The sequence below is a fragment of the Sus scrofa genome, chromosome 1 (genome assembly GCF_054392235.1).
Source record: "Sus scrofa isolate SSC_HxYL_T2T_F1_AM1 chromosome 1, Sscrofa_HxYL_maternal_Yorkshire_Landrace_v2.0, whole genome shotgun sequence".
Lineage (NCBI taxonomy): Eukaryota > Metazoa > Chordata > Mammalia > Artiodactyla > Suidae > Sus > Sus scrofa.
Genome location: NC_139383.1, coordinates 55,164,387 through 55,191,315, shown reverse-complemented (window position 1 = coordinate 55,191,315; position 26,929 = coordinate 55,164,387). Strand labels below are relative to the sequence as shown.

Sequence of the window (26,929 nt, the reverse complement as noted above, 5' to 3'; positions counted from 1 at the left end):
AACAAAGAGAAGCACCAGAATAATCTGGATAGAAACCGTTCATTGAACTGAATCATGGAATTTAAAATTGAACTACACTTAGTATGTGAAAAATAATTGAATTTGGAACCCTGCCGGGTGTTGATGATTCTAGTCAAAGTATTTAAAATTTTCTCTCCTGAATTAAAGGAAAAACACTTTTCCATTTTGAGGACTGAACATATCCAACCATGAAAGCTAAAACAAAAAGTCCTAAAAGTTCCTGGTAAACTTCCATAGGGTCATTTCACTTAGTTAAGTACTTTCCCACTTAGCAAGATGGTGTTTTGGAAATGGTTCTCCTCCCCTAGGACTCAAGAGCCCAGAACTGTGATTCAGCTGCTGCTACGTCTCCATCCATCATTCATTTCCGTGGGCTCCCATTTCCTTGTCTATCAAGTGAGGAGTTTGGATGGGGCTATCTCTGAGTTCTCAAGCTCCAAAATTCTGAAGCTAGAGCATATTTGAATAAATGACCTTTTCTGTGTGGTGTTCACTTGGGATGAGATGAGAGGTATACATGGGGACTCTAAATCTTGGCTCTGCCATGTACCAGCTGGTGAGCTTGGACAAGTTGTTTAATCCCTTTACCTTTAGTGACTTCCCTTCAGAAAGAGACATGGTACTTTTTTTAAAAAAAAATTTTATTGGAATATCATTGACTTACAATGTTGTGTTTCAACTGTACAGCAAAATGAATCATTTATATAAAATGTTTTTCCTAAGGTTATTTATAAAGTTTAATTGAGGTAATGTTTGCAAACCCTTCACAGTTCTTAACAAATATTTGACCTTTAAAAATGGAAGTTGTTTTTATCATTATTGTTATTTCAGACACCGATCATGAAAATGGTGGCATGACCAAAAAAGCCAGAAGGAAGAAGGAGGATTTTCCAGGTTAACTTTCCAAAGTTGAAAGCCATCAGCAAACGATTCCTTAGTCATCTGAAAGTGACTCGAATCATAGGTCTCTTTGAGCTGGGCTTCCTAAAAATCCTGTTTTCTTCTCTCTGGATTTGAAGACTTACGTATGAAATTCCAGTACACTGGGCTAATCACCATGAAAAAGAAGAGAGGTTTTGTTAGCTCACTTAAATTCATTCCTTCTGCCATAACAACTCTGTATATGGGACTATTCCATTTCTTTCACTGGTAATCTGGGGAAAAGAGTAAGAGAGTCATTGTGAACTCTAGATTGTTCTCATCTGCAAAATGTATGCCTTGGATAAGAGATATTTATAGGACAGTTAGAACTTGGGGTCCATTCTACTTCACAGCCTGGCTCACCGGAAGCCTAGCTTCATTGCTCCTTTCTGGTCACTGACTGAGGCCCCACTGATGGATTTTCCTCTTCCAGTTTCCTTGGGAATGCTGGGAGGAAGAGAAGACCTCCAAACTATTGAGAAGAATCTTCAGTAAAACTGATCTCTTGACAGAGAGAATCTTCTCTATATGTGTTTGGCACGTTCACACAAGTATGTGTGTGTGCGCTCGCTCACACTCACTGCTGACCATCCTCCTGATGCTCTTTATGGACAGGGAATAAGCAGCTCTTTCCTTCTTACCTGGCTGTTATCCTCTTATGCAGAGATCCTTCATCAATGCTGGGAAATAACTGATGCTTTACTGTGTGTGATCACTGTAGACATTTCCCTTTAGTTGGTGGAGTCTTCTGTGTGATTACCATTCCCATCTCTCCCAAGCCTCTTCTTGCTTTCAGAGCCTACCTCTTGGATTTATTACATTGTTTTCATGGTTTCACAGTTTTATTGAAGCTGTGCCTTTCATAGTGTTCTGTGTTTAATACTTTTGGAAGGGAATAAAGTATCAGTGTCCCACACAAATGCAAATCTGTGAGGGAGATTGGGTCTTTCAACACAAGACTAAGTTCATTTTCTCAATGTAGAAATAATACTTAAAGCCAATTATTGGACTTACTGCAGGAGCAGTAAAGGGAAACAAAGGAAATTTCAGGTGTAGTGACTTAAATTAAGGAAATTATGGGATCCTAGTAAACAGAACTGATCATATTGTCACTTAGGGAGTTAGTTTTTGCTTGTATTTTGGTGTGTGTAGAAAATAGGTCTTTTCTTTGGAAGGTACCACTATAATCTAAGCCTAGAGATGTCAAATATAGTTTCTGAGAGGAAGAATAATAATGAGTTGTCATGAAAATTTTTAATCATATTCATTATCTTTACAATGAGTAATTTATTTTCCCCTTCTGCATATTTAGAAATTCTTACAATTGCTTGGACAGTTCCTTCTGAAACAAGCTTTCCTTTTTTTCCCCAGCCAGCCCCCGTGGGTTCATCTTTATAGCATCTGAAACTAGGACAAGAGGTAAGACGTGTAAATGTTTCTTCACTGGGAGAATATTTATTGTTTTCAGTTTGCCCTCTAGCACTCAAATATTAGTTCATAAAATAGTTGTTGGAAATGTTTAACTTATTCAATATATTTGTTAAAACTATTTTTCCTCGTTCAGGCACTTTCAAGAGAAAGTGGGACTTTGGAAAAAGTCCACAACTGAGTGAGAATGAAAGATATATTTTTAACTTAATCCATTTATTTTAACACAAAGTGGTAGGCACTTCTGTCTGAACCCCGGACCTTCTGCTCAAAATATCAGTTTGAGTACAAGAGTTCATCCTCCTCTTTTACCTTCCACCCCCCCTTACTAAATTCCATTGAAATAACAGGAATATTTCTTTAAAAAGTAATTCATAATAACACTCTAAAACAGAAAAGGTGCCACCAATGGGCAGACATTTTTGACACATTTCTGGAGAAATCAGAGCAGAGAAAATTACAGCCTGATACACTAGAAGTTTTGTGGCCAGAGGAAAAAAGCATAGCAGTTCATTCCAAACTTCAAAAAAAGGAGAAAGAAATGAAGAGGGGGAAAAAGGGAAGAGGGGAAAGAAAGGCATAAGCAACCCCACTCAAGACTAAAATACTACTAGATTTAGGCAGAGGTGGTGATTCCCCAGCCTGCATCTCTATTGCCCATTATTTAGCCTTGAAGAAAACTTGCTCATCAAAATGCCTTGTCCCATCACACAAAGCATATGTGAGCCCATCGTGTCAAAAGAAGGATCCATTAAGAAAATAGATTTATTAATCTTTGAAAAACCCTTTCCAGCCATTTGTACTAAGCAACAAAGTCCTTTATCCAATATGATTTAATCACCAAAGATCTCCAAACATTTAAAGGAAATCCACAGCATGAAAAAGGAGCACCAAGGTGAACAAACAGAACAGTTGGCCTTGGAGAAAGCAAAGAGAATTCTGGTACCAGAAGTTAACTTCTTAAAAAGCCTATTCCCTGAAAAACCCAAGAGGCTGCTGTGTTAATAAAAACACAGTGCTTTTTTAGAAAGGAGCAGTAGAGAAAAAAAGTTTTGAAAAATATGTATGTAATTGTTGAATTAAGAAGTAATCACTGGATTGAATAAATTATTAAATGCACACATCTGACTACTTATCTGTGATCTAGTAATATGGATGATAGAATAGACAAAATTTCCCATAGCATAGCACATAATGTCTTAGAGGTAGGATTTCTGAGTGACAGCAGATAGGAGAACATAATCAAAGAGATAAAAGAAGAAACCGTCTTTGTTTTCCGTCTTCAGTCTTCAGTCTACCAGGTGCCAAACAGCATCAGAAAAAATTCCTTTGTAGGGGTATCCCATTGAAAAATCCATAACCCCAAGGATAAAGAGAAAATAATAAAAGCAGAGAGAAAAAAATCAGATTACCTGTAGGAGAATAGAACCAGACTGACTTGAGATTTCTTATCACTAACAGTGGATGCTAAAGAGATTTGAGCAAAATTTTCAAAATTCGTAAGGTGAAGATTTTGAATAAAAAATTTTAGAAGTTCCCTGGTGTTTCAGTGGGTTAAGGATCTGTTGTTGTCACTGCTGTGGCTCTGGTTAATACTGTGGTGTGGGTTTGATCCCTGGCCCAGGAATTTCCATATGGCATGAGCACAGCCAAAAAAAAAAAAAAAAAATTATACCACAAATTTATTTTCAAACATATTTGCAGGCAAATAAGGACTTAGAAAGTTTACTATGCATATATCCTACACTTTAAATATTAATTTGTCAAGAAATGAGTATAATCAAATAAAACAAGCATCTCATGGTGAGGGGAGTGTGGGATTTAAGAAATATTGATAGCTACTGTCACTCAGAATAGAGAAAATAGCAATCCATTTAAAGAAGATTCACTAGGTCTTGATTCTTGGAAGCTTCTCCTATGAGTGGGAAAGTTTTATTGATATGGAGTTCTCATTTAAGGGTTCTTCCATAATATTTGATTCTAAAGGGAATAATATTTACATGTTTTATTGTACATGCCATTTGGAGTTTCATTTTTTAAATGATCCTACAGATTGAGCACAGAAGACATATTTATGTAAGAGAATGTAGAGATAGCTTGAAAGATAAGTGGATAGATAGATGATAGATATAGATAGATTTGTAGATTATTATGAACTTTAGAAGAGTAAAAATAAAGATACAGCTAAAAAATATTTGGGAATTTGACTGAGAAAGAGATGAAAGGAAGATTAATGTGACAGCTTTTTCAAGTTTCATTGCAGAAGATCAATAGATAATGTTTAAAGTTTATAAATCCAGAAATAGAAGTATACAAACAATAAAGAGAACCAAGTCAGAGGAAAAGGTTAACAAGGATTCCATCTGTGGAAGTGGAGCAGAGGAGCTGTCATAAGAAAACAAAAAGAGTCTTATACTTTTCTCTACTGTCTTAAATTTCTTACTGTGTCCATAGAATAACTCTGATTAAAACTAAGCTATGAAAATAGAAGAAAGTATATAAATATGAACTTACAGTTAATCCATCTCTTAGCTGTGGAAAAGGGCAAATTCACTTGATCATCTGCATGTATTTTTCAATGCATTTAGAAACATGAAAGAGCATTAAAAACACTTCACCTGTTTACAAAAGATCTAAAGAACTTAGCTTTTACATTAAACTTGATTTTGAATTATTAAGTAATATAAATAAGTTAATGTATCTCATTGTTTGTCAAAAATACAAGAGAAAACAGTTTATTTCTTAGTGATTTAAATCTATTGAAATAAAATGACTGTTAATTCTAAGTATTTGCTGAATTCCTGCTGGGCACTAAGTCTGTGTGAAGTAAAAAGTAAAGTAGAAAGATATTTTCTGATAATAAATACATGAATGTGTGGAAACCATCATATAATTATTTTTTATTTTATTTTATTTTTAATGTTTTTTTTAGGGCTGCACCCACAGCATATGGAGGTTTCCAGGCTAGGGGTCGAATCGGAGCTATAGCTGCTGCCCTACACCACAGCCACAGCAACACAGGATCTGAGCTGTGTCTGTGACCTACACCACAGCTCACGGCAACACTGGATCCTTAACTCACTGAGCAAGACCAGGGATCGAACCTGCATCCTCATGGATGCTAGTCAGATTCGTTAACTGCTGAGCCACAACAGGAATTCCATAATTATATTTTTAAATGGTTATTGTATGTATCCCAGTGGGAGAAAATATTGATCCTTTTCTAAGTTCTTGGGTCTAATAAATGAACCAGTGGTCATTGCCTGTGATCTCCATGAGAAATATTCATATTCTATACAGTAGAAACTTGCCAACATCCTGAAGCACCATATTTGGAGAGAGGGCTAGATGAACAGTTTTTCCAAAGAGAAAAAAAATAGTCCATAAAGATATCAAGTGGAAGGAAGTGTAGCATTTGTATTTTACAAAACCTTCCCATTATCCATGGAAGTGGTTGTTAAAAACCAACTGCGCAAAAGACTAAAAGAGGATTTGCTCTTTTCAAAAAGAAATATAGAGGTACCAGTGAGAGGGGAAATCTGTCATCTAGAAACAACTGATTATAATAAGGTAAAAATTCTTACCTAAATCAGGAATATATATTCTTTTATATCACTTTGTAGCCAAATTTTCCAAAATGCCAGAAGGGGTAACAAAGAAGTAACCAGTTGGAAGCTGAGGACTGGCAAAGTTCAAGACAAAAATGGTAAGTTTTGTTTTAATATAGAGTAAGTTTATTTAGAAAAATCAGTGATTGCTAATATTGGAGTCCAATGAGAAAAAGTATGTAAATAGTACCTGAGAAATTACATTTCTTGAAAATCTGCTCTATTTTTTTTTACATTCATTTAACAGCTATTTATTGGGTTCTTACTACATATTGGGCACTATACTAGGTGGAAGTTACATATCAATGAATTTTGTTTTTATTTATTTATTTATCTTTTTGCCTTTTTTTTTTCCTGGGGCTGCTCCCTTGGCATATGGAGGTTCCCAGGCTAGGGGTCTAATGGGAGCTGTTGCCGCAGGCCTGCACCACAGCCATAGCAACACAGGATCCAAGCCGAGTTTGCAATCTACACCACACCTCACAGCAACGCCAAATCCTCAACCCACTGAGCAAGGCCAGGAATCAAACCCGCAACCTCATTGTTCCTAGTCGGATTCGTCAACCACTGAGCCATGACGGGAACTCTGAATTTTGTTTTTATTTAAATTTGTGATGAAGATATATCTAATAGTTATTTTGGTCATAATGTTACCTCTTATTGAAGAGATTGTCTTTTCTCCATTGTATATTCTTGCCTACTTTGTCATAGATTAATTGACCATATGTGTGTGGGTTCATTTCTAGGCTCTCTATTCAGTTCCGTTGATCTATGTGTCTGTTTTTGTGTCAGCACTATACTATTTTGATTACTGTAGCTTTGTAATATAGTCTGAAGTCAGGGTGTGTGATTCCTCCTGCTCTGTTGTTTTATCACAAGATTGCTTTGGTTATTTGGGGTCTTTTGTGGTTCCATATAAATTTTAGGATTATTTGTTCTAGTTCTATGTAAATGTCATGAGTATTTTGATAGTGATTACATTAAATATAGATCATTTGGGTAATATGGGAATTTTAACATTATTAATTCTTCCAGTCATGAACATATGATATCTTTCCATTTATTTGAATCATCTTCAATTTTCCTCATCAGTCATAGCTTTCAGAGTACAAGCCTTTCACTTCCTTGGTTAAAGTTACTCCTATGTGGAGTTCCCTTTGTGGTTCAGTGGTAATGAACCTGACTAGTAATGAAGATGTGGGTTTGATCCCTGGCCTTGCTCAGTGAGTTAAGGATCCAGTGTTGCTGTGAACTGTGGTGTAGGTCACAGACGTGGCTCAGATCCTGTGTTTCTGTGACTGTGGGATAGGCCAGCAGCTGCAGCTCTGATTTGACCCCTAGCCTGGGAACTTCCATATGCCATGGGTGCGGCCTGTGTGTGCATGCGCGCACAGATACACACACATGCACAGTGGCTATTCCTAGGTATTTTACTCCTTTGATGTGATTTTTAAATGGGATCATTTCTTGATTTCTCTTTCAGATAGTTCATTATTAGTGTATGGAAATGCAACATATTTCTGTATGTTAATCTTGTATCCTACACCTTTATTGAATTAAGTTGTTAATTCTAGTAGTTTTGGGGGGAGTCTTTAGGTATTATGTCATCTGAAAATGGTGACAGTTTTACTTTCCTCCAATTTGGATAGCTTTTATCTCTTTTTCTTATCTGATTGCTGTGGCTAGGACTTCCAGTGCCATGTTAAATAAAAGCGGCAAGAGTGGACATTCTTGTCTTGTTCCTGACCTTAGAGGAAAAGATTTCAGCTTTTCACCACTGAGTATGATGTTAGCTATATATAAAATAAAAACTTATAGGGGTATAATGTTTAGCACAGAGAATATAGCCAATATTTTATAACAATTTTATAGGGACTATAACCTGTAAAAATATTGATCACTATATTATACACCTGAAATTAATATAATATTGTGAGTAAGCTATATTTCAATTAAAAAAAATAGCAACATGAAGAAGCAGATCATCCACAATAGAATAAAGTCATTATATATATGTGGGGAAAAAATGTTACCTCTTTACTTAATAGATAATTATATCTTTATTGAAAACAAACAAAGTTGATTCGGTGTCTGAGATTCAAATGATATCACTGAGGGAAATTTTTCAGTAGTTGAAAATGACTGACAGCATCATAACTTATGACAGCATCCTTCACCTGTTGGCACTTACCAGAGTTTCAAAAACTGTATCTCCAGTGTGTCATCAACATCTGTTAAGGAGCTTGACTTGCAAGGCTAAACTGGCTAATATAAATGAGTATTTTCAGAAGATAATTCTTTAAAAAAAGTACGGCATTGTTAAAAACAACACCAGGCTTTGGTACTAGAGTGCTAGGTTAAAATCCTAAGCTCTCCGTCTTAAATTTTTTTTACATCCAAAATGGATTAGTAACACTTCGTACTTCCTAGGATAACTATGGAAATCAAAAAGAGTTAAAATTAAATATTGCCTGCCACATAGTACTCAATAAGTGTTAGCTATTAAATAAGACAGTTGGAAAGACATAAGTTCCAAAATGTACAGGCAATAACAGAGATGGAAGGTCACACAGGGAAAAAACATCTATAAGGACAGGAAGTCCCTGAAGAACAGTATGATTTAGGTAATAATTCTGATGGACAAAGGCTGAAAGTGGTGGTGGAGATAGTGTGTACCAGGGAGACTGTAGTCCAGTGACACAACAGGGCTTCTCTGCAGTATTGAAATAGGTCGTGATGGCTACATGGGCCTGAAACAGGTGTTTTTCATTCATCTAACTCCCTACTCATAATGCTGACATAGGCCTCCTGACAAATATTATAGAAAATTGCTGAAAACTTAAAAACAACAACAGAACTTCTAAAATGCACTTTGTGAATTCAGAGTTAGTGCCAGTCACTTAGTATAAAATAACCATCTCTCTAGATCTTCTGGGGGCTTACATTCGGTTTCATACACGCTTTCTGGTCATTTGTTTCGGTATATCTGTAAAATGGGGAAAAAGAAAGTGCTGACCCTTTTATCTAGATACCTAGAACCCAGAGTTCCAGTGGTGCAATTGGTTAGCACGTGGGACTTATATAGATACCTAGAACCCTCTGGAGTTTCAGTGCTATGGAGAAATTTAGACTCTATGTAGATAATCTACTTAGAAGACCACTAAGCCTATGAAAATTGAGATGTCTAAAAATAATAGGAAAAAATATTATCTAGTGTCTTATATCAATGAAGACTATAGAAAATAAACAGAAAAACATCGAAGTTCCATTACAATCTATTTTGGTACGTGTGACATTTAAGTGGACAGGATATTTGCCCACAATGCAAATGAAATATATATGCTGAACTCTTTTTTTCTGTTCATGCATGAAGACATCAAGGTAGTTAACTTCCCATGTATGTTGTACCCATTTCTTCAGTGGAGGTACTTCGCCACAATCTATATGTGTTTAGCTATATAGAGATGGAACCCAAAAGAAAAATAATGAGACAAATATGTGGTCTGTTACACATTCTGAAGAATGACAAATTTAAGAAAAAGCAAGCTATCTGACAATGTCATTTTTTTTAAAAAAAAAAGTAAGGTCCAAGAGAAAAAGAAGAAAATGTAGTTGGAAGTATATTAAGGGATAATTTAATCTATCTGTTTGACAGAGAAGATACCAGAATTTTAGAAAGTTATGAGTTTTCCCAAGATGACACACCAAGGGAATGGCAGAACCAGGATTGGAGCCAGAGCTTATTGTGTTTAATCAGTGTTTCATCAGCAGTGCTCTAGATACTGGGATGACCTCGTCAGATGATGAACTGTAGGGTTTTCAGCTCATGAGAATGTTTTTTTTTTTCCCATCTCATGAGAATTCAACAGTCACTTTTATAAAAACAACAGTCAATGGGAGAAGTATTTTTTATTAAGTATCTATAATGTGGTGGGCCAAAGATGAGACATTTTTCTACAGCATTTAAAACTCTCCCTGTGAATTGGTTGCTTCTGTTTTATAGCTAAGGCATGCTTATTCCTTTATCCTTGAGACAGTTCAGAAGTACCTCTCACAAACCATGATGCCATTGTTCTCACTTTGAGTCTGGACTCAGCCCACAACATCCACTTAAACATCTGCCCACCATCCCTCTTCTCTCCACATGCCCATTACTCTGTTTTTGGTGTCACACCTGCCTTCACCTCCAATCTGTTAACTCCTTTGAGAGGAGACTCTGCCTGTAGTCCTTCTCTGCTCACTATAGTGCTGAACACAATGTTTTGTCCACTTAGGTCTTTAAAATATCATCAGGGTTTTTTTTCAAGAGCAGAATCAGATGGCTTGAGTAGAGCGTTTCAAGGGCATGCCCCTTGGACTCAGAGTGAAATCAGGTTTCTATTTGTTTTAAATGGACAGATGAGCAGAAACAGTGGATTGGAGAGTACTATAATTATCTAAGATCTGACAGCTGTTACACAATGTCTGTAAATGGGAAAGCCAATTTCTCTCCTTTTTTTTGCTGCCGAAACATGAGAACTGGGGAATTGAGACAGCTGAGAAGGCCTGGGAGAACTGAATGGGGATAATGACCACCTTCATGATTTGAGGGGCTGGGTACAAAGTGGAAATGCAGGGCCCCGTGTTCAACAATTATGGAGAATTTCAAGATGGCAGCAGCAGAGCACTAAACCAAGCCATGGGTCCTTCTGAGCTCAGAACCCTGTGCCACGGCTCAGGTCACACACCCATGAAGCCAGCCCTCCCTGGAATCCCAAATTAAATACAATTTCTGTAGTAAACCAGAAGCTTACTCCTTCACATGTCTGGTCCATGTTTCTTTCCTCCTCTCCTTTCCACTTTCAATCTCATACCTTTAAACATTCTTTGTTTCTTAGTTTGGTTTACAACTCAGACTTTAGAAGTCTGCCTCATTCCATCATCATATGATTTCAGTTATAAATTATATACCTCCTAGAGTTCCCTCCATGGCTCAGTGGTTAATGAACCCAACTAGTATCCATGAGGATGTGGGTTCTATCCCTGGCCTCGTTCCGTGGGTTAAGGACCCGACGTTGCCCTGAGCTGTGGTGTAAGTTGCACACATAGCTCGGATCCCATGTGGCTGTGGCTTAGACCAGCAGCTACACCTCCGATTTGACCCCTGGCCTGGGAACCTCCATATGCCTTAATTGCAGCACTAAAAATAAATAAATAAATTATATACCTCCTAATTAAGTATCCTTTTTTTCACTCTGTTGATCACCATGTGTGCAGTCAGTTCAGAGTGAAGCTTTTTGGAGGAGCAGGGAAGTATTCTTGGACAGACATATTTTCCCTGTATAAGTCAGTATTAGACAAACCTAATTATCACTCAAAATTTTCTCAAATCTGATGTAGCATAGTGCTTAGAATTGGCATTCTTTGGAGAAAAAGGTCCTTTTGGGTAGAATCTTTTCTTTCAGAGAGAGCTTGAAAATGCAAAATAGGAGACTGGGATGCTTCCTGTTGCAAAAGCCAGAAATGCAAATATTGGATGAAAAACAAGAATAAAAAGGGTCTTGTTTTTCCCTTATGGGCATTTCCATGACTGTAAATGGCTTACTTCTATGTTAGGCAAAGAAAAATCTATTAAATTGAGATATTTGAGAATTAGACAAATAAATAATATAAAGAGTTCAAGTATGTTTTCTTATCTTACTGAAATCCAAAAATACAACAGTTGCATATCTGTTTTAAAGGTTCATAGGAATTCTTTTATCTATTGAGTAATTTATGCATACATGCTATTCTTACTTATTATTGGGAATAAGGTAGAAATGCTGATTTTTTACAGCATCTTTTAAAATATTGAATTCAACAAGCCTTGATAATGACTCTCCAACAAATAGAAATCAGGATCTCTGATCAGAGATGAAATGTTAAAAAACTGAGAGAGTTGGTGGGGTGAGATGTGATAAAATCAACAAAATAGTTTCCTCTCTTTAACCAAAATGCATGGTATGCTCAATTTTTACATATGTAACATAAAGTTGTCAAATGTAGCAATAGATCATATATAGAAACCCATTTGAGTGTGTATTTATAATTCTAGGCTGAAAGTCAATTTTCCCAAGATGACACACCAAGGTAATGGCAGAGCTAATATTTAAAAATGTCTGATGTCTCCCCCCATGAGTCCTCGACTCATCCAAGCCATTGACATGTACTTCCCATGTGCTAATCATGGTGGGTTGATTTAAAATGCAGAACACAGAAGTTCTCACTGTGGGTCAGTGGGTTAAGAACTCAAAGGATCTGTAAGGATGTAGGTTTAATCCCTGGCCTTGTTCAGTGAGTTAAGGATCCAGTATAGGTCTCAGATGCAGCTTGGGATCTAATTAACATTGCTGTGGCTGTGGCTGTGGCATAGGCTGGAGGCTGTAGCTCCAATTTGACCCCTAGCCCCGGAACTTCCGTGTGCCACAGATGCAGCACTAAAAATGAAATGAAATGAAATAATAAAATCCAGAACACAGGTGACAGGTTTCCTTTCTCATTTGATTTTTAGTTCAAGGCCAGTCATTATTGAGCATATTCTCCAGGGTTCCAAGATAACCCAAAGCCATGGACAAAGAGATGTGCTGCACTGATGCTGTGGTAGAACAGTCATGATCAATTTTAGGAACCTAACCATCTAGAATTTGTATTTTCCAGGACTCTTGGTTGTAAGTAACAGAAACCCAAGTCAAATTGGCTGAAGTATAGAATGAAATGTGTTGTTGACATACTAATGACACTGCTATAGCCAAGGATTCAAATTGTGTCATTAAGATTTTTCTCTCCTGGAGTTCCTGCTGTGGCACAGTAGGTTAGGAATCCAAGTGCAGCAGCTCAGATCACTGCAGAGACATGGTTTGATCCCTGACCCGGCTCAGTGGATTAAAGGATCTGGCATTGAGGCAGCCGCAGTGTAGGTAGTAGTTGTGGCTCTGAGTCAGTCTCTGGTCTCTTCCATGTACCGCGAGTGCGGCCATTAAAAAAAAAAAAAAAAAAAAAAGGGATTTTCCTCTCTTTCATCACCTTTTAAAAGTACATAATATTTTATTTTTATTCTTTTCACACGGGATCCAAGCCTCATCTGTGACCTACACTGCAGCTTGTGGCAACTCCGGATCCTTGACCCACTGTTCAAGGCCAGGGATTGAGCCGGTATTGTCACCGGCACTATGTCAGGTTCTTAACCCACTGAGTCACAATGGGAACTTTCCTCAGGACTGTTTCAACCTCCTATGTGCTTTCTTTGTGGAGGTTAAAGTATAAAATCTAATAGCTTTTATAAAAATCTATTGTTTTTAATTCTCCTATCCTCAAAAAACAGAGAGAAATCATCACTCTTAAAGGACTCTGATTTGTCATCCTTGAGTGATAGACCAGGGGATAAAATTCTCTGATTGGCTCAACTGGCCCACATGTACATATCTGTGAAGAGGGAGCCAGGATCTTTGATTGGCAGCCTCATAAGATTCACAAGGGTGGGGAAGGGGCCAGTCCCTTCAAAGAAGGAAGGAAGAGCCAACACAAATATTTATCAACAGCAACAATACTCACAATAGAAAGGGAGAAAATGAAAAGATACTAAAAGCAGATATGAACATCTAAGAAGAGGATAGGAGGTGGATAAAACATATTAAGGGGGCAGAAATATCTTACGAATGACTGCTGACTAAAATTCTCCTTCTGTGTTTCTTCTATACTTAGTGTATCATATAAATCTATGCAAAAGATGAACATTTTCATAGATAAATAGGCAAAGGGTTCCTAATAAGTAGTTGATAAAGGAGGAATTAGAAATGTTAAGAAAAAGGAAAAGTTTGAGTTTACTGGAAATGAATTGAAAATTGAAAAAAAAGATCATGAGGAGTCGCTGTTGTGGCTCGGCAGAAATGAATCTAGTATCCATGAGGCTACGGGTTTGATCCCTGGCCTCCATCAGTGGGTGGGGGATCTGGCATTGCCATGAGCTGTGGTGTAGGTTGCAGAGGCGGTGCCAATCCCGCGTTGCTGTGGCTGTGGTGTAGGCTGGCAGCTGTAGCTCTGATTCAACCCCTGGCCTGGGAACTTCCATATGCCGTGGGGGTGGCCCTATAAAAGCAAAAAAAAAAATCATGATTTCCACCTCCAGCCAAGATGGAGTAACAGGAATCTGAGGTAGTCTCCTGTTTCAATAAACCAGAAAACTGGATAAAATATATAATCCTTTGGAGAAGGGAAACAAAGTGAGCCTTATAATTATATCAGATCGGTGGCTAGGGAGTTTCCAGGCCACAGCATAGGGAGCAAAGACCCAAACAAATCCTAGCCGTCTTCACCATGTGAGGGAACAAAAGTTGACATGAATTCATCAAAATAGTAGTAGAAGGGAATTTCTTCATCTCAATTATCTTTGCTTGGACTGCTGTAACAAAACCTGGAGACTGAGTAGCTTAAACATGAAATATTTACTTCTCTGGAAACAAGTTGAGGAAATCCAAGATCAAGGCGTCGGCAGGTTCAGTGTCTGGGGTTTTCAGAAGGTCACCTTCCTGCTATATCCTCACGTGGCAGAGCATTCTAGCCTCCACTTCTTATAAAGACTCTAATCATAGGATGGAGGCCTCCCCTTCATCTTAGCTGAGAACAGGGGAGGTGTGATATTTTGTGGGCCACTTGGTGATTTTGTTTTGACTCATTTATCATGATGTCAGAGTGACTCTGATGTTCTGTGAGTTTCTGTGCAACAGGAGAATAGCATGGCCTGGCCGTGAGCGTCAGACCAGTTTCCAGCAGTCAGAGGCTGCTTTTTGCTTTCTCAAAAACAAATTAAGGAAAATATCCCTTCTTGACGTGTAATGTGTGCTTGTACTTGTCTGGCGGAGTTTGAAACCACTCTCTTTAGGAGATATATATATATATATTTATATGTATATTTATACAGATTTTTCCCCAAAACAATGGTCACTGCAGTGGACACTGTTACCAGTTGGTCTTCTCCAAATACTCTTTTCTCTTTGCTTTGCTGACACTGTACTTCTCTGAGTTTTATCTGTATCTCTGACCTTGTTCAGATCTCCGAGGAATTTTCTTTACTGCTTCCAGACTTTCTCCCTGCTGATCTTGTCCATTCCTGTAGTTTTAAATACTGTCTCTATGTTGATAAGTTCTACATTTCTGTCTACCTCAGGCTTCTCCTCTGACCCTCAGACTCACTTATCCAACCACCTGCTCAACAACATCACTTGAAATTTCACAAAAGTCTCAAACTTAAGGGTTCTAAAAAGGAATGTGTTGCCTTTCTTACCCAGTGTCATTTCTCTTCGGATCTTGGTCATCTCACTAAGCAAGCCCATCATCTACCTAGATTCTCAAGCTTGCAACCTGAGAGTCAAATGGGATACGCGCGTACCCTCAGTCCCCGTACCTCACCCACCAGCAAATCCTGTTGCTCCTATTCCGAAAGGCATCTCAGATCTCCCCATTTTTGTCACCTCCTTGGTCCAGCTCTGGTACAGCCTACCACCATTACCCTCTCCACGACAGCAGCTTGCCCATTAGCCTCTCAGCTTCTGCCCTGGAGTTTTTTCTGAGCTATTCTCATAACAGCCAACATCATCTTTTAAAAGCATAAATACAACTAAATCACCTTCCTCTCATTTTAAATCTTTTCCAATGCACTTTTTATTTATTTATATATTTATATATTTTTTAGGGCCTCTAGTGTGGCATATAGAAGTTCCCAGGCTAGAGGTCAAATCTGAGCTATAGATGCTGGCCTACACCACAGCCACAGCAAAGCCAGATCTGAGCCATGTCTTTGACCTACACCATAGCTCATGGCACACCGGATCCTTAACCCACCAAGTGGGGCTGGGGATCGAATCCACATCATCATGGATACTAGCTGGGTTGTTTCCACTGAGCCACACGGGAACTCCCCAGTGTACTTTAAAATAAAATCCCAAGTCTTGCCCACGGTCTGTGGCCTACACTCTCCCTATCAGATCTCATCTTAGAATCTAAGACACCCCCTACAGATTATCCTTTAGTCACACAAGTTTTTTTAAAAAATAAATTTTATTGGAGTAGAGTTGACTTAGAAAGTTGTGTTAGTTTCAGGTGTATAGCAGAGTAATTCAGTTATACATGTCCATATATCTGTTCCTTTTCCGATTCTTCTCCCATATAGGTTATCATACAGTAGTGAGTAGATTTCCCTGTGCTATGTAGTACACACTACTATATATAAAATAGATTTGTAACGAGCACCTACTATATAGTGCAAGTTTTTAAATACGTCTCCAAGTTATCTGGCTTTTTCCCATCTCCCAGCCTTTAAGCTTGCCCTGCCTATGAAAGCACCCCCCACCCACACAGGCCTCTCTCTCTCACACTCCCTTCTCATGGAAGACCTCTGATCATCCTTCAGTCTGTGCTACAGTGTTCCCTTCAGAAAAGTCTGTCCTTGACCTCCCTGTCTCATTAACTCCCCTAATAATAATCTGCCATCAAATCCTTTGCACTCCTTTAACACTTACTAGAATCATAATTATCTATGTGTTAGATGATTTAATAGTCATCTCTCCCTCAAGACTAAACATTCCAGCCAGGCAAGGTTAGCAGCTGTTTTGTGTTTCATTCTAGTTCTGCATTTAGCACATCAGTGGTACTCAGTAAATATCTCTTGAGTGATAGACATATTAATCAATTGTCAGGTATTGTTACCTTTGAAGAGGTCAAGTTTATTCTCACCAGCATCAGAACACTACATGAGTGAAGGAGGGTAGCTTAAAAATGTAGAATCCATTAAGGAACATCAAAATGGACTCTTGGGTCCTCAGCAGGGAGAAGATGAACAGTGAGGTGAAGATGAACAGTGAGGGTGAGGGGGTTCAGCCTTGGTAATGGAGAAAGAGCAGTGCATTTGGTCACAGAAGACTGAAGGTCTGGACCAGACACAGAAAGTTGAACAATCCACTTAAGGCTGTCTGCTAAGCTCAATAAGGACTACCTAGAGACGTGCATGTTGTATTTTCTGGAATATGTCACCTTACATGGCAAAAGAGACTTGGTGGGTGTGGTTAAATTAAGGATCTTGGCATAATCCCGGGGTATCCAGATAGTCCACTGCAAAAGGCCCTGTAAGGGGAAAGCAGGAGGCGCAGAGTCAGAGGGAGAGATGTGACCACAGAGAGTAAGGCAAGGCCGACCCATTTAAACATCTGACCATCACAACTGTAAGAGAATAAATTTGTGTTGACACTAAATTTGTGATCATTTCTTAGAGCAGCAATAGGAAATGAATATAAACTCTAATATTCAGCACTAACACCTGTCTTATTTACTTACTTTTTAAACCTTTATTGCTGTTGTTGTGTACTAAAACACGAGTTATATAATAGAAGAGATTACATCTCTGTTTCCCACTGTTTTAGTCTCAGGACCTGGAACAAGACCTGGCGCTGAATGGGTTTTAAATAAATGTTTAGTGTGTGTGTGTTTGTGTGTGTGTGTGTGTGTGTGTGTGTGTGTGTGTCTTTTTAGGGCTGCACCCGAGGCATAATGAGGTTCCGAGGCTAGGGGTCTAATCAGAGCTATAGCTGGTGGCCTACATCACAGCTCATGGCAATGCTGGATCCTTAACCCAAAGAGCGAGGCCAGGGATCGAACCTGCATCCTCATGGATCCTAGTTGGGTTCATTAACCACTTAGCCGTGAGAGGAACTCCCTCCTTTAGTATTTTATTACCATTTTTTTTCCATTACAACCCTCACTGCAATTTGTACAATATGCCTGTTGGGTATTTCCCTCTCCCCTGTATTATAGACTCTACAAGGGCAGGGAGATTTCTTTTTCAAGACTACAATTTTCGCAGCCAACACAGAGTTTGGGATATTATAACAGAACCTTGGTGAAAATTTGCTAAATGAAAAAAACGAATAGATGCAACATCAATCTTAAATACAGAAAACTGGAGTTCCCATCGTGGCTCAGTGGTTATCGAACCTGACTAGATTGATGCGTGTGACAGAAATCCCTGAAATTACTAATCTGATCACAAAAATACACCATAGTGTAGTAACTTGGGGCACCTTTCCTTTTCAAGGGACCGTCATGTCACATACAATGTTAGTCAAGTCAGGTAAATTAACTCCTCTAGGGTGGGCGAGGCAATGCTGGAAAGGGGGCTTTCATTCTCTCACAGGCCTGCTGGGTAATACTGGCACAGTAATAACAGCCGTGGGTATTTCTGGGTTGTAAATTTCAAACAAAATTATGTAAAAAGTGTGTGTGTATATGCGTGTGAGAGACAGACAGACAGGCAGATAGAGACAGAGAAAGAGAGCAAGCATACTGGGATGTATTATATGAAAATATATGACAAAATACAGGCGGCTTTACCTTTTTAAATTTGTAACTGGCGGTTTCAAATATTGAGTATTTTTTAGGTGAGATCATAAAATCTTCCCCAGGAAATAATTGACTGAGAGAGTAGATGATGTGCTCCTGCAGTGCTAGTCCCTTATGGTGTCTTGAGATGCAGACGTGTGAGGGGTTGTGAGGGAGGCTGGGAGGAGAAAAAGTTGATTATGGTAACCTTCATTAGGCAAGGGCTCAGGAAGCCTCCTCTGTGTGAAAATATCTCCAATTCACATTTCAAACAGACACTCTTGGGTGAATGAACTCGTATTTCAATTTTTTAATACTTAAGTTTATGAACACTTTTCTTTCTTGAAGGTGGCAGCCTCACTGATGCATTAGTCCAAACAGGTTTGCTTTGCTCTCATTTATGTGACTGTGGTAGTGGTGGTGGTGGTAATGGGTGTGTGTGTGTGTCAGAGAGCTCTTATCCTCTACTGGATAGAGAGAAAATTATAAAAAGTAAAAATGTGGATGTTCTTTAAACAGAAGATAAATACCTCTTGGGTGGTTAATCCTGTTAGTGATTTGTATCTATTAATTTCAATTACAAATAAAGCAGTATTTATCTAAATCAATCTACCAGGAATTATTTCAAAGTGTTCTTTATTTATTTATTTTGGTCCCTTTTCTGTCTTTTTTTTTTTTTTTTTTTTTTTTTTTTTTTGTCTTTTTAGGGCTGCACTCGTGGCATATGGAGGTTCCCAGGCTAGGGTCCAATCGAAGTTGTAGCTGCCAACCTACACCACAGCCACAGCAACTCAGGATCTGAGCTGCATCTGTGACCTACACCACAGCTCATGGCAATGCTGGATCCTTAGCCCACTGAGCAAGGCCAGGGATCGAACCTACTATCCTCACGGATCTAGTCAGGTTCAATAACTGCTGAGCCACAATGAGAACCCCAGTTTTCTGTATTTATGATTGATGTTGCATCTATTTGTTTTTTTCATTTAGCAAATTTTCACCAAGCTTCTGTTATAATATCCCAAACTCTGTGTTGGCTGCGAAAATTGTAGTCTTGAAAAAGAAATCTCCCTGCCCTTGTAGAGTCTATAATACAGGGGAGAGGGAAATACCCAACAGGCATATTGTACAAATTGCAGTGAGGGTTGTAATGGAAAAAAAATGGTAATAAAATACTAAAGGAGGGAGTTCCTCTCACGGCTAAGTGGTTAATGAACCCAACTAGGATCCATGAGGATGCAGGTTCGATCCCTGGCCTCGCTCTTTGGGTTAAGGATCCAGCATTGCCATGAGCTGTGGCATGGGTTGCAGACATGGCTTAGATCTGGCGTTGCTGTGGCTGTGGTGTAGGCTGGTAGCCACAGTTCTGATTGGACCCCTAGCCTGGGAAATTACATATGCCACAGGTTTAACCCTAAAAAGCAAACAAAATAAAACATTAACAAACAAACAAAAAACTAACGGAGCCTCAAGAGAAAACTTTTGAAAATTATATTTCATTTTTACTTATATGTTCTAGAAAATTATATAATATGGTATTTAAGTAATTTTTAATTCTTATATTCTTCTGACACTTTAAAATATGATTATCAAAGAATATTTTTCCATACATTTAAGTCAGCAGTATCAAACTTCCCAGAGATTTATTCACAGAATTTCTGGAAAGATCAATAATCTGCAGTTTATCCAAAGAGCAAAAAATAATTACATTAAAGAGTACTTCTGGGTCTTTCCCACATTATTTACTTTGTCATTGAGGCTGCCTATGAAACGGAAAAATCAAAGAATTTCAGGGTATGTGTATGGGTGTGTGTGGGTGTGGGTGTGTGTTGGGATAGGAAGTCTGTGGGTATTATTATTGTTACCATTTTACAGATGCCAATCATAAAGCTCAGAGAGGTTAAATAAATTTTCAAGGTTACGCAGCTAGTGAGTGTTAAGCTGATATCTGAGTCTAAGCAATCTTGATCCAGAAACCTCTACTACAGGGATCTCTAACATGCTTTGAATTAGAGTAGACTGGAATTTAAAAGCTTAATAATTTAGGAGTTCCTGTTGTGGCTCAGTGATAACAAACCCAACTAGCATCCATAAGGATGTAGGTTCAATCCCTGGCCTTGCTCAGGGCGTTAAGTATCTGGTGTTGCCATGAGCTATGATGTAGGTCACAGATGTGGCTTGGATCTTGTGTTGCCTGCATTGCTGTGGCCGTGGCTGTGGCCAGCAGCTGGAGCTCCGATTTGACCCCTAGCCTGGGCATTTCCATATGCCACAGATGTAGCCCTAAAAAAAAAAAGTAATAATTTTAGTTACAATCAATACAAATTAATATGAATTGGCCAACAAGAAAGTTTCAAAATTAGTCTTTGTTGATAAGAATGTAATATCTATTTGTATTAATAATCACTACATAACAAATCACTCCAAACTTAGCTCACAGTTGTTCTTATCACACATTTGTTATTTCACAGTGCGGGTCAGGATTCTTGGAGCAGCTTTCTGAGTCCTTTGACTCAGGGTCTCTCTCAAGGCTGTAATCAAGGTGTCAGCCAAGGCAAAAGTCAGCTCGAAAATTAACTGGCAGAGGACCCTCTGCCCAGCTTGCCTGTGTGCTTTTTGGCAGGATTCATTTCCTCCGATGCTCTGAGACAGTGGCTCTTAGTCCTGGCTCACTGTTGGCTGGGGACATTGGTTCCCTGTCACCTAGACCTCTCTATAGAGCTACTCAAAACAGTACACCTGTTATGCCCCAGAGCAAAAGCTTAGAAAAACAGGAAAGAATAGTGAAAGAGGATGAGCAAAACAGAAGTTGGAGGTTTTTGTTATATATCTAATCTAATTTAATCTTAGAAGTGATATCTCATCCCTTTTACCATATTCTATCTGTCCAGCCCATAAACAAAGGGAGGTGATTATATAAGGTCACAAATGCCATGAGTAACAGATCATGGGGATCATTTTAGAGGCACCTGTCACAACATTACCAGCACCAGAAGCCATCTCCCTAAAGCCATGGCTTCCAGAACCTATTAATATATTAAATATATATTTATATAGAAGTATAAAATATATAGAAATGAAAATATGTGATATATACATATACGCAAATATATATAATATAAATGTAAGAATCTACAAAAAATAATTTGATTATAAGGGTCAAGGCTCTTCAGCAATCTCAATTCCTGTCTGAAGAATGCATTATCAGGAAACTCAAGCATTTTTCCAAACAAAGTCTTCTCAGTGGCAGAAACTTTCTTTTTTTTTTTTTTTTTGCTATTTCTTTGGGCCGCTCCTGCGGCATATGGAGGTTCCCAGGCTAGGGGTCGAATCAGAGCTGTAGCCACTGGCCTACGCCAGAGCCACAGCAACGCGGGATCCGAGCCGCGTCTGCAACCTACACCACAGCTCACGGCAACGCCAGATCCTTAACCCACTGAGCAAGGGCAGGGATTGAACCCGCAACCTCATGGTTCCTAGTCGGATTCGTTAACCACTGTGCCATGACGGGAACTCTAGTGGGAGAAACTTTCATAAAAATTTTATAAGCCCTCCAAAAATTCAATCCATTGCTCATGGTCATAGAAGCCTGTAAGCACATGGATGTGAAAAGTTGTTTATCTTGTCCTAGGGTCTATTTGATGTTATTCCAGAAAAGCCTTGACCAACCTCCTCCATACCCCCTTACATTAATCAAAAACTCTAAATGACATATATTTTATGTACCAAATAAGGAAATGTAATTACCTATCTCTCACAATTATATTCTTATTTAAACGCATATAATTATTCCTAAACAAAATATTGTTAATATTCCCACCAGTTATGGTTAATCAAACAGAAGAAATAGAGGAAACAGAAGAAACAAAGAAATGACTAGAATATCAGTAATGACATCTCTGCTTTGAGAAGATAGTGCCCGATTTGGGGAAGGGCAAATTTGATCCTTGAGTTTTTTTCTAAATCTATTTTAATATTAGATAACCATGTGATTAATTTTGGTCTCTATTTACTGATAAACTCTTTTTCTAAAATACTGCAGTGAAAGAAGTGGTGTTCTGTGCCAGACTGCATGGGCAGACCACCGCTGTGTCATGGCTCTCTCTCCTGGGAACTCCACTGGAAGAGGGTTTTAGTAGACAGAAATATATTCAGGAAAGAGAAAATATTTGTGAATAAATTTTGTCATTTTATTTTTAACTGGGGGAATTGGTTCAGGGCAGCTGTCAAACAAAACTGGTTTTGTTTGGCTCCTATCAAGTACATTCTAGAACTTTTCCTTATAAATCACCACTACTTCCTCTCTATGTGCTCATTACTTCCTCTCTGTGTGTTCACTGCTTCCTTTTGCATGAGAAATGCAGGTGATCCCTGAGACTGGTGATGTTTCTCAACCTGAGGAACATCATCTGTGCTCAGAGTCTGGCTGTCTTTCTCATGAGACACTTCTCTTTAATGTCCTGGGGATGTGTGAGGCCCAGCATCCTCAACCTACCCAGTCAACAAGCCCCCACCATCACTTTGCCAGGATCCCTGTATGAAAGGGTCCACATCTGTCGACTGTGCTTTTTATCAAATGAGTGGGTCCTTAAGAGTTGTGAGAGCCCAAAAGATTGGTCATCATCCTTCTTCTCAGTTGCTGGAGGGACCTTTCTTTCTGCTGCCAAAGGCAAGTCCTCCCCAGCCATTGACAAATTATTACCAGGAAAAAAGTAGTGGCTCTTTCAAATATATTATCCTACTGCAACTTGAAGCCATGCCATCCAAGAAACTACCGAAAAGACAGGAGACTTTTTTAGCTGGGAGGAAAAAAGTCTAGAGAACAGGGGTGTGATAGCTTCCTTCTGATGCTGAAGAGCTACTGTGGAGAGGAAGAGTATAACATTGGCTCTCTGATTTGGAGTGTTAGGACCAATGGCTAGAACCAAGGAAAAAGCACGTGTTATGAGACGATGGTCTAACATGGAGTTCCCGTTGTGGCGCAGTGGTTAACAAATACGACTAGGAACCATGAGGTTGCAGGTTAGGTCCCTGCCCTTGCTCAGTGGGTTAAGGATCCGGCATTGCCATGAGCTATGGTGAAGGTTGCAGACTCAGCTCGGATCCCACATTGCTGTGGCTCTGGCGTAGGCTGGTGGCTGCAGCTCCGATTAGACCCCTAGCCTGGGAACCTCCATATGCCACGGAAGCAGCCCTAGAAAAGGCAGAAAGACAAAAAAAAAAAAAAAGATGGTCTAACAGGCAGAGTTGTCCATCCTACAATCAGCTGCCTTCAGAAATGGTTGACCTGTTATCACTGGGATGGTTCAAGAACAAAGAAAAGGATCCCTTGGCAGGAATACTGATGCCTTCTATCAAATGCTTTTAAGAAGGAGATGGTGCTCAAACTAGATGCCTTTACTTCCCTTGCAGTTTTATTAGGTCTCCTTATCATCATCTTCCACACCAGTGTTCTGCAAGCTTGCTGGGAAAGCTAGGCTAATTGCAAAGCCTTCTTAGACCGAGGGAGAAGGAAGTACTGAGTACTGAACAGGCACAAGGAATCCCTTTCCCTCTAAGTCTTCTCTGTGTTGGTGACCTGCCCTCCACTTAGAGTCAGTGCCCAATTCTACCTTTCTACCTCCACACCACAAACATGACTTCAGCCTGGCAACCTAAACTCAGCCTTCGTGACTGCTTCTTAACATTTTGAACCTGAATAATACTGCTTGGCCATTGGAAGATTGTTTTGGTTTTTGTTTGTTTGTTTTTAGACTTGGTGGGGGGAGGGCTCAAATTCTTGCCCCTGACATTCAAGAAATATCTATTTGGACAAAATTGCTACATATTTCATCTTGAGAACTGGTGAAGCCTGCTATTGCTATACTATATAAATCTAAATTATGCTTACATCCCTCCTATTATTAAATTTAAAAATAATTAAGTATGCAGTTAAATTTATCTTCATATTCATAGAGAACAGTTCCTTGTTCTAGAAATTAAACTATGTAATTAAACTATGTGGGTAACTTTTGTTACCAACTTATTTGTGCTGGGATCCTCTATCATTTGACTCGAGAAGCTCTGTCTTCCTTCTGAATTACATTTGCATCAATTGTTTGAAATGGAACCAGCTGGGTCCTGATTATATAAATAGGGCCACAAGATTGCAAGAGTTTAGACACATTTTTCAAATTAGGCTAGTATTATGGACTATATGTTTGTATCCCCACTCAGATTCATATGTTGAAATCCTAACCCCCAAGGTCATGGTCTTAGGAGATGGGGCCTTGGGAGGTGATTAGGTCATGAGGGTGGAGCCTTCATGAATGCAATTAATGCTGTTATACAAAAGAGATGCACACAGATCCCTCACTCCTTCTGCCACATGAAGTTACAGCAAAAAGATGTCCATATGTGAAGCAGGAAATGGACTCTACCTAGATACCAAATCTGCTAGCACCATGGTTTGTACTTCCTAGCCACCAGAAGTTTAAGTAAATGTTTATAAGTCACCCAGTGTATGGTGTATTGTTAGAAGAGCCCAAACAGACTAAGACAGATGTCTATGCCAGGTTTCATTGCTCTGGAAAGCCCTAAGAGGAGAATCTTAACAGACTCATGCAATGATGAGTCACATGGGCTTTTGGGAAACTATCTCTTCTTTGAGAGAGAATAGACAGATTTGGGTTTGCAGCGGGGCACTGTCTTACATACCCTCCATTATTTTTTTCTTTTACACTTTGATCCCTTTGTCCCCCTTAGAAGATAACATACATTCTGTAAATCCTGGTTGGATGGTCTATGTTAGAAAGTTGCATGTGGATGCTGATTATGTCTTGCTGCCACAGATTTATGCATGCGCACACAAATACTGGTTATCCCACGTTGCCTTCCTTTTGTTCAGGGAGGGCCCTTACCACAGTATAAGAGGTTAATTACTTATCGATAACAATCTTGATCAACAGGGGAAGTCATTTTGCTGCTTGAACAAGGGAACAAGATCATAGGACATGAACTCAGGACATCCTCTGAGTTGCCTCCTGGTTCTCCTGGGCCCAGAGGTAAAGTTAGCAGAGAAGAGTAACCCCATACAGATGAAACTACCAGGACACACATCTTTCAGCCAGGAAGGCTGGGTCACCCCACCAGATAAAGTACTTAAACTGAGGCTTTGACTGAGAGCAAAAAGAACATGAAATGGGGTGCAGAAAAAAGGTTATGGATACCATAGAGAACATCATGACCAGCTGCAGCAAAGAAGGCTGTAGTGGCCTAACACATTCGCTTTCTTACTTTACTATTCATATATTCAAATTATTTATTAATTATTTTCCTGTCCTCTTCCATTTGAAAGAGTAATTAATTTTATTATTTAGTCCATAAATTACAGGACTCAAGAAAAAATTCCAACCAGTCTAAAGCAGTAATGAATATCACCCAAAGACTTCTTGTTTGGGAAAGAAAATGAGAGCACTTTCATTTGTAAGAAAAATACTCAGCATGCTATACTTACTATTTCATTGTTTAGAAAGCTCAAATTTGGGAAGAGGAGTGTTGAGTAGCCAAAGATGTGAACAGTAGTGGATACTGTGAAATTGTCTCTCAATATTTGCTTTAACCTCTTTCTGCTTGTCTCTTACACTGATGAAGAAAGAGGAGAAAGAGAAGAGAATGAAGGAGAAGGAGGGGAAATAGAAGAGGAGGAGGAAGGGAAAAAGAAAAAAAAAAAAAAAAACAGATTCTCTTGAAGGTAGGGCTTCTGGCTTTGATTTTGCCAAGCACATACAGTTCTTCAAGATTAGAAGGAGAGTTGTCAGGCTATACACATGACTATTGGATCTTCTTGAAAGCATGTTAGCAAAGGAATTTGACCTTTGAAAGCAGCAGCAGTGGAGGTGTTAATACCCAGAGTCTGTGTCATAGGCTTTAAACTGTGAGATGGTAGCAGTAGGGTTCTGCCAGAACAGTTCCATGTCATAGTTGGGCATTTCTCCTAGCTATTCTTTTTCTTGGTCATGGAGCTATAAAATCACTTTTCTGGCCTGGAGGAAATACTTTAATACTCTTATTCATACATTTTCTCATGTTTAAAGTAGCTGGAGTGGGGAGTTCCCATTGTGGTGCAGCGGAGATGAATCCGGCTGGTATCCATGAGGATGTGGGTTCGATCCCTGGCCTTGTTCAGTGGGTTGGGGATCTGGCATTGCCATGAGCTGTGGTGTAGGTCGCAGATGCAGCTTGGATCCTATGTTGCTGTTGCTATGGTGTAGGTCAGCAGCTGTATCTCCAATTTGACCCCTGGCCTGGGAACTTCCATATGCTGCGGGTTCAGCCCTAAAAAAAGCAAAAAATAAAAAATGAAAATAAAAATAGCTGGAGTGGATTCTTCCAACAGCAGCTAAGGGTCCTGGCTGATAGGTTATTCTGATCCACCATCTCTGCCATCAACCCCAGTTTCTCACATATTATTACTGCCGTAGGGTAGTTCAAGTACAGCAGAATTAAGGCTATACCTTCTTGGATTTTGCTAAGATAAATTCCACTGACATCTCTGCAGTAGTATGATTGGAGGACAAGATAGCACTACA

The 26,929-nt window shown here is 39.0% G+C and overlaps 1 protein-coding gene and 1 non-coding gene across 9 annotated transcripts in view; one reads left to right on the top strand and one right to left on the bottom strand.

The window, feature by feature from the left end:
• LOC102160378 (uncharacterized) overlaps nucleotides 1-26,929 on the top strand; it is a 418,107-nt gene that overhangs the window by 231,718 nt on the left and 159,460 nt on the right. For all 8 annotated transcript variants that reach the window (XR_014805428.1, XR_014805427.1, XR_014805430.1 and 5 more), the window contains 2 exons: nucleotides 2,314-2,361; nucleotides 5,994-6,076. Coding sequence is in view for 3 of the 8 variants with exons in the window: in XM_084959577.1 (XP_084815703.1) it covers nucleotides 2,314-2,361; nucleotides 5,994-6,034 (89 nt within the window). In the remaining 5 variants the exon portion in view is untranslated. The remainder of the gene's footprint in view (nucleotides 1-2,313; nucleotides 2,362-5,993; nucleotides 6,077-26,929) is intronic.
• LOC146406089 (small nucleolar RNA SNORD22) lies at nucleotides 2,266-2,391 on the bottom strand. Its single transcript, XR_014832774.1, has one exon. It is a non-coding gene; the product is annotated as a small nucleolar RNA SNORD22 (small nucleolar RNA).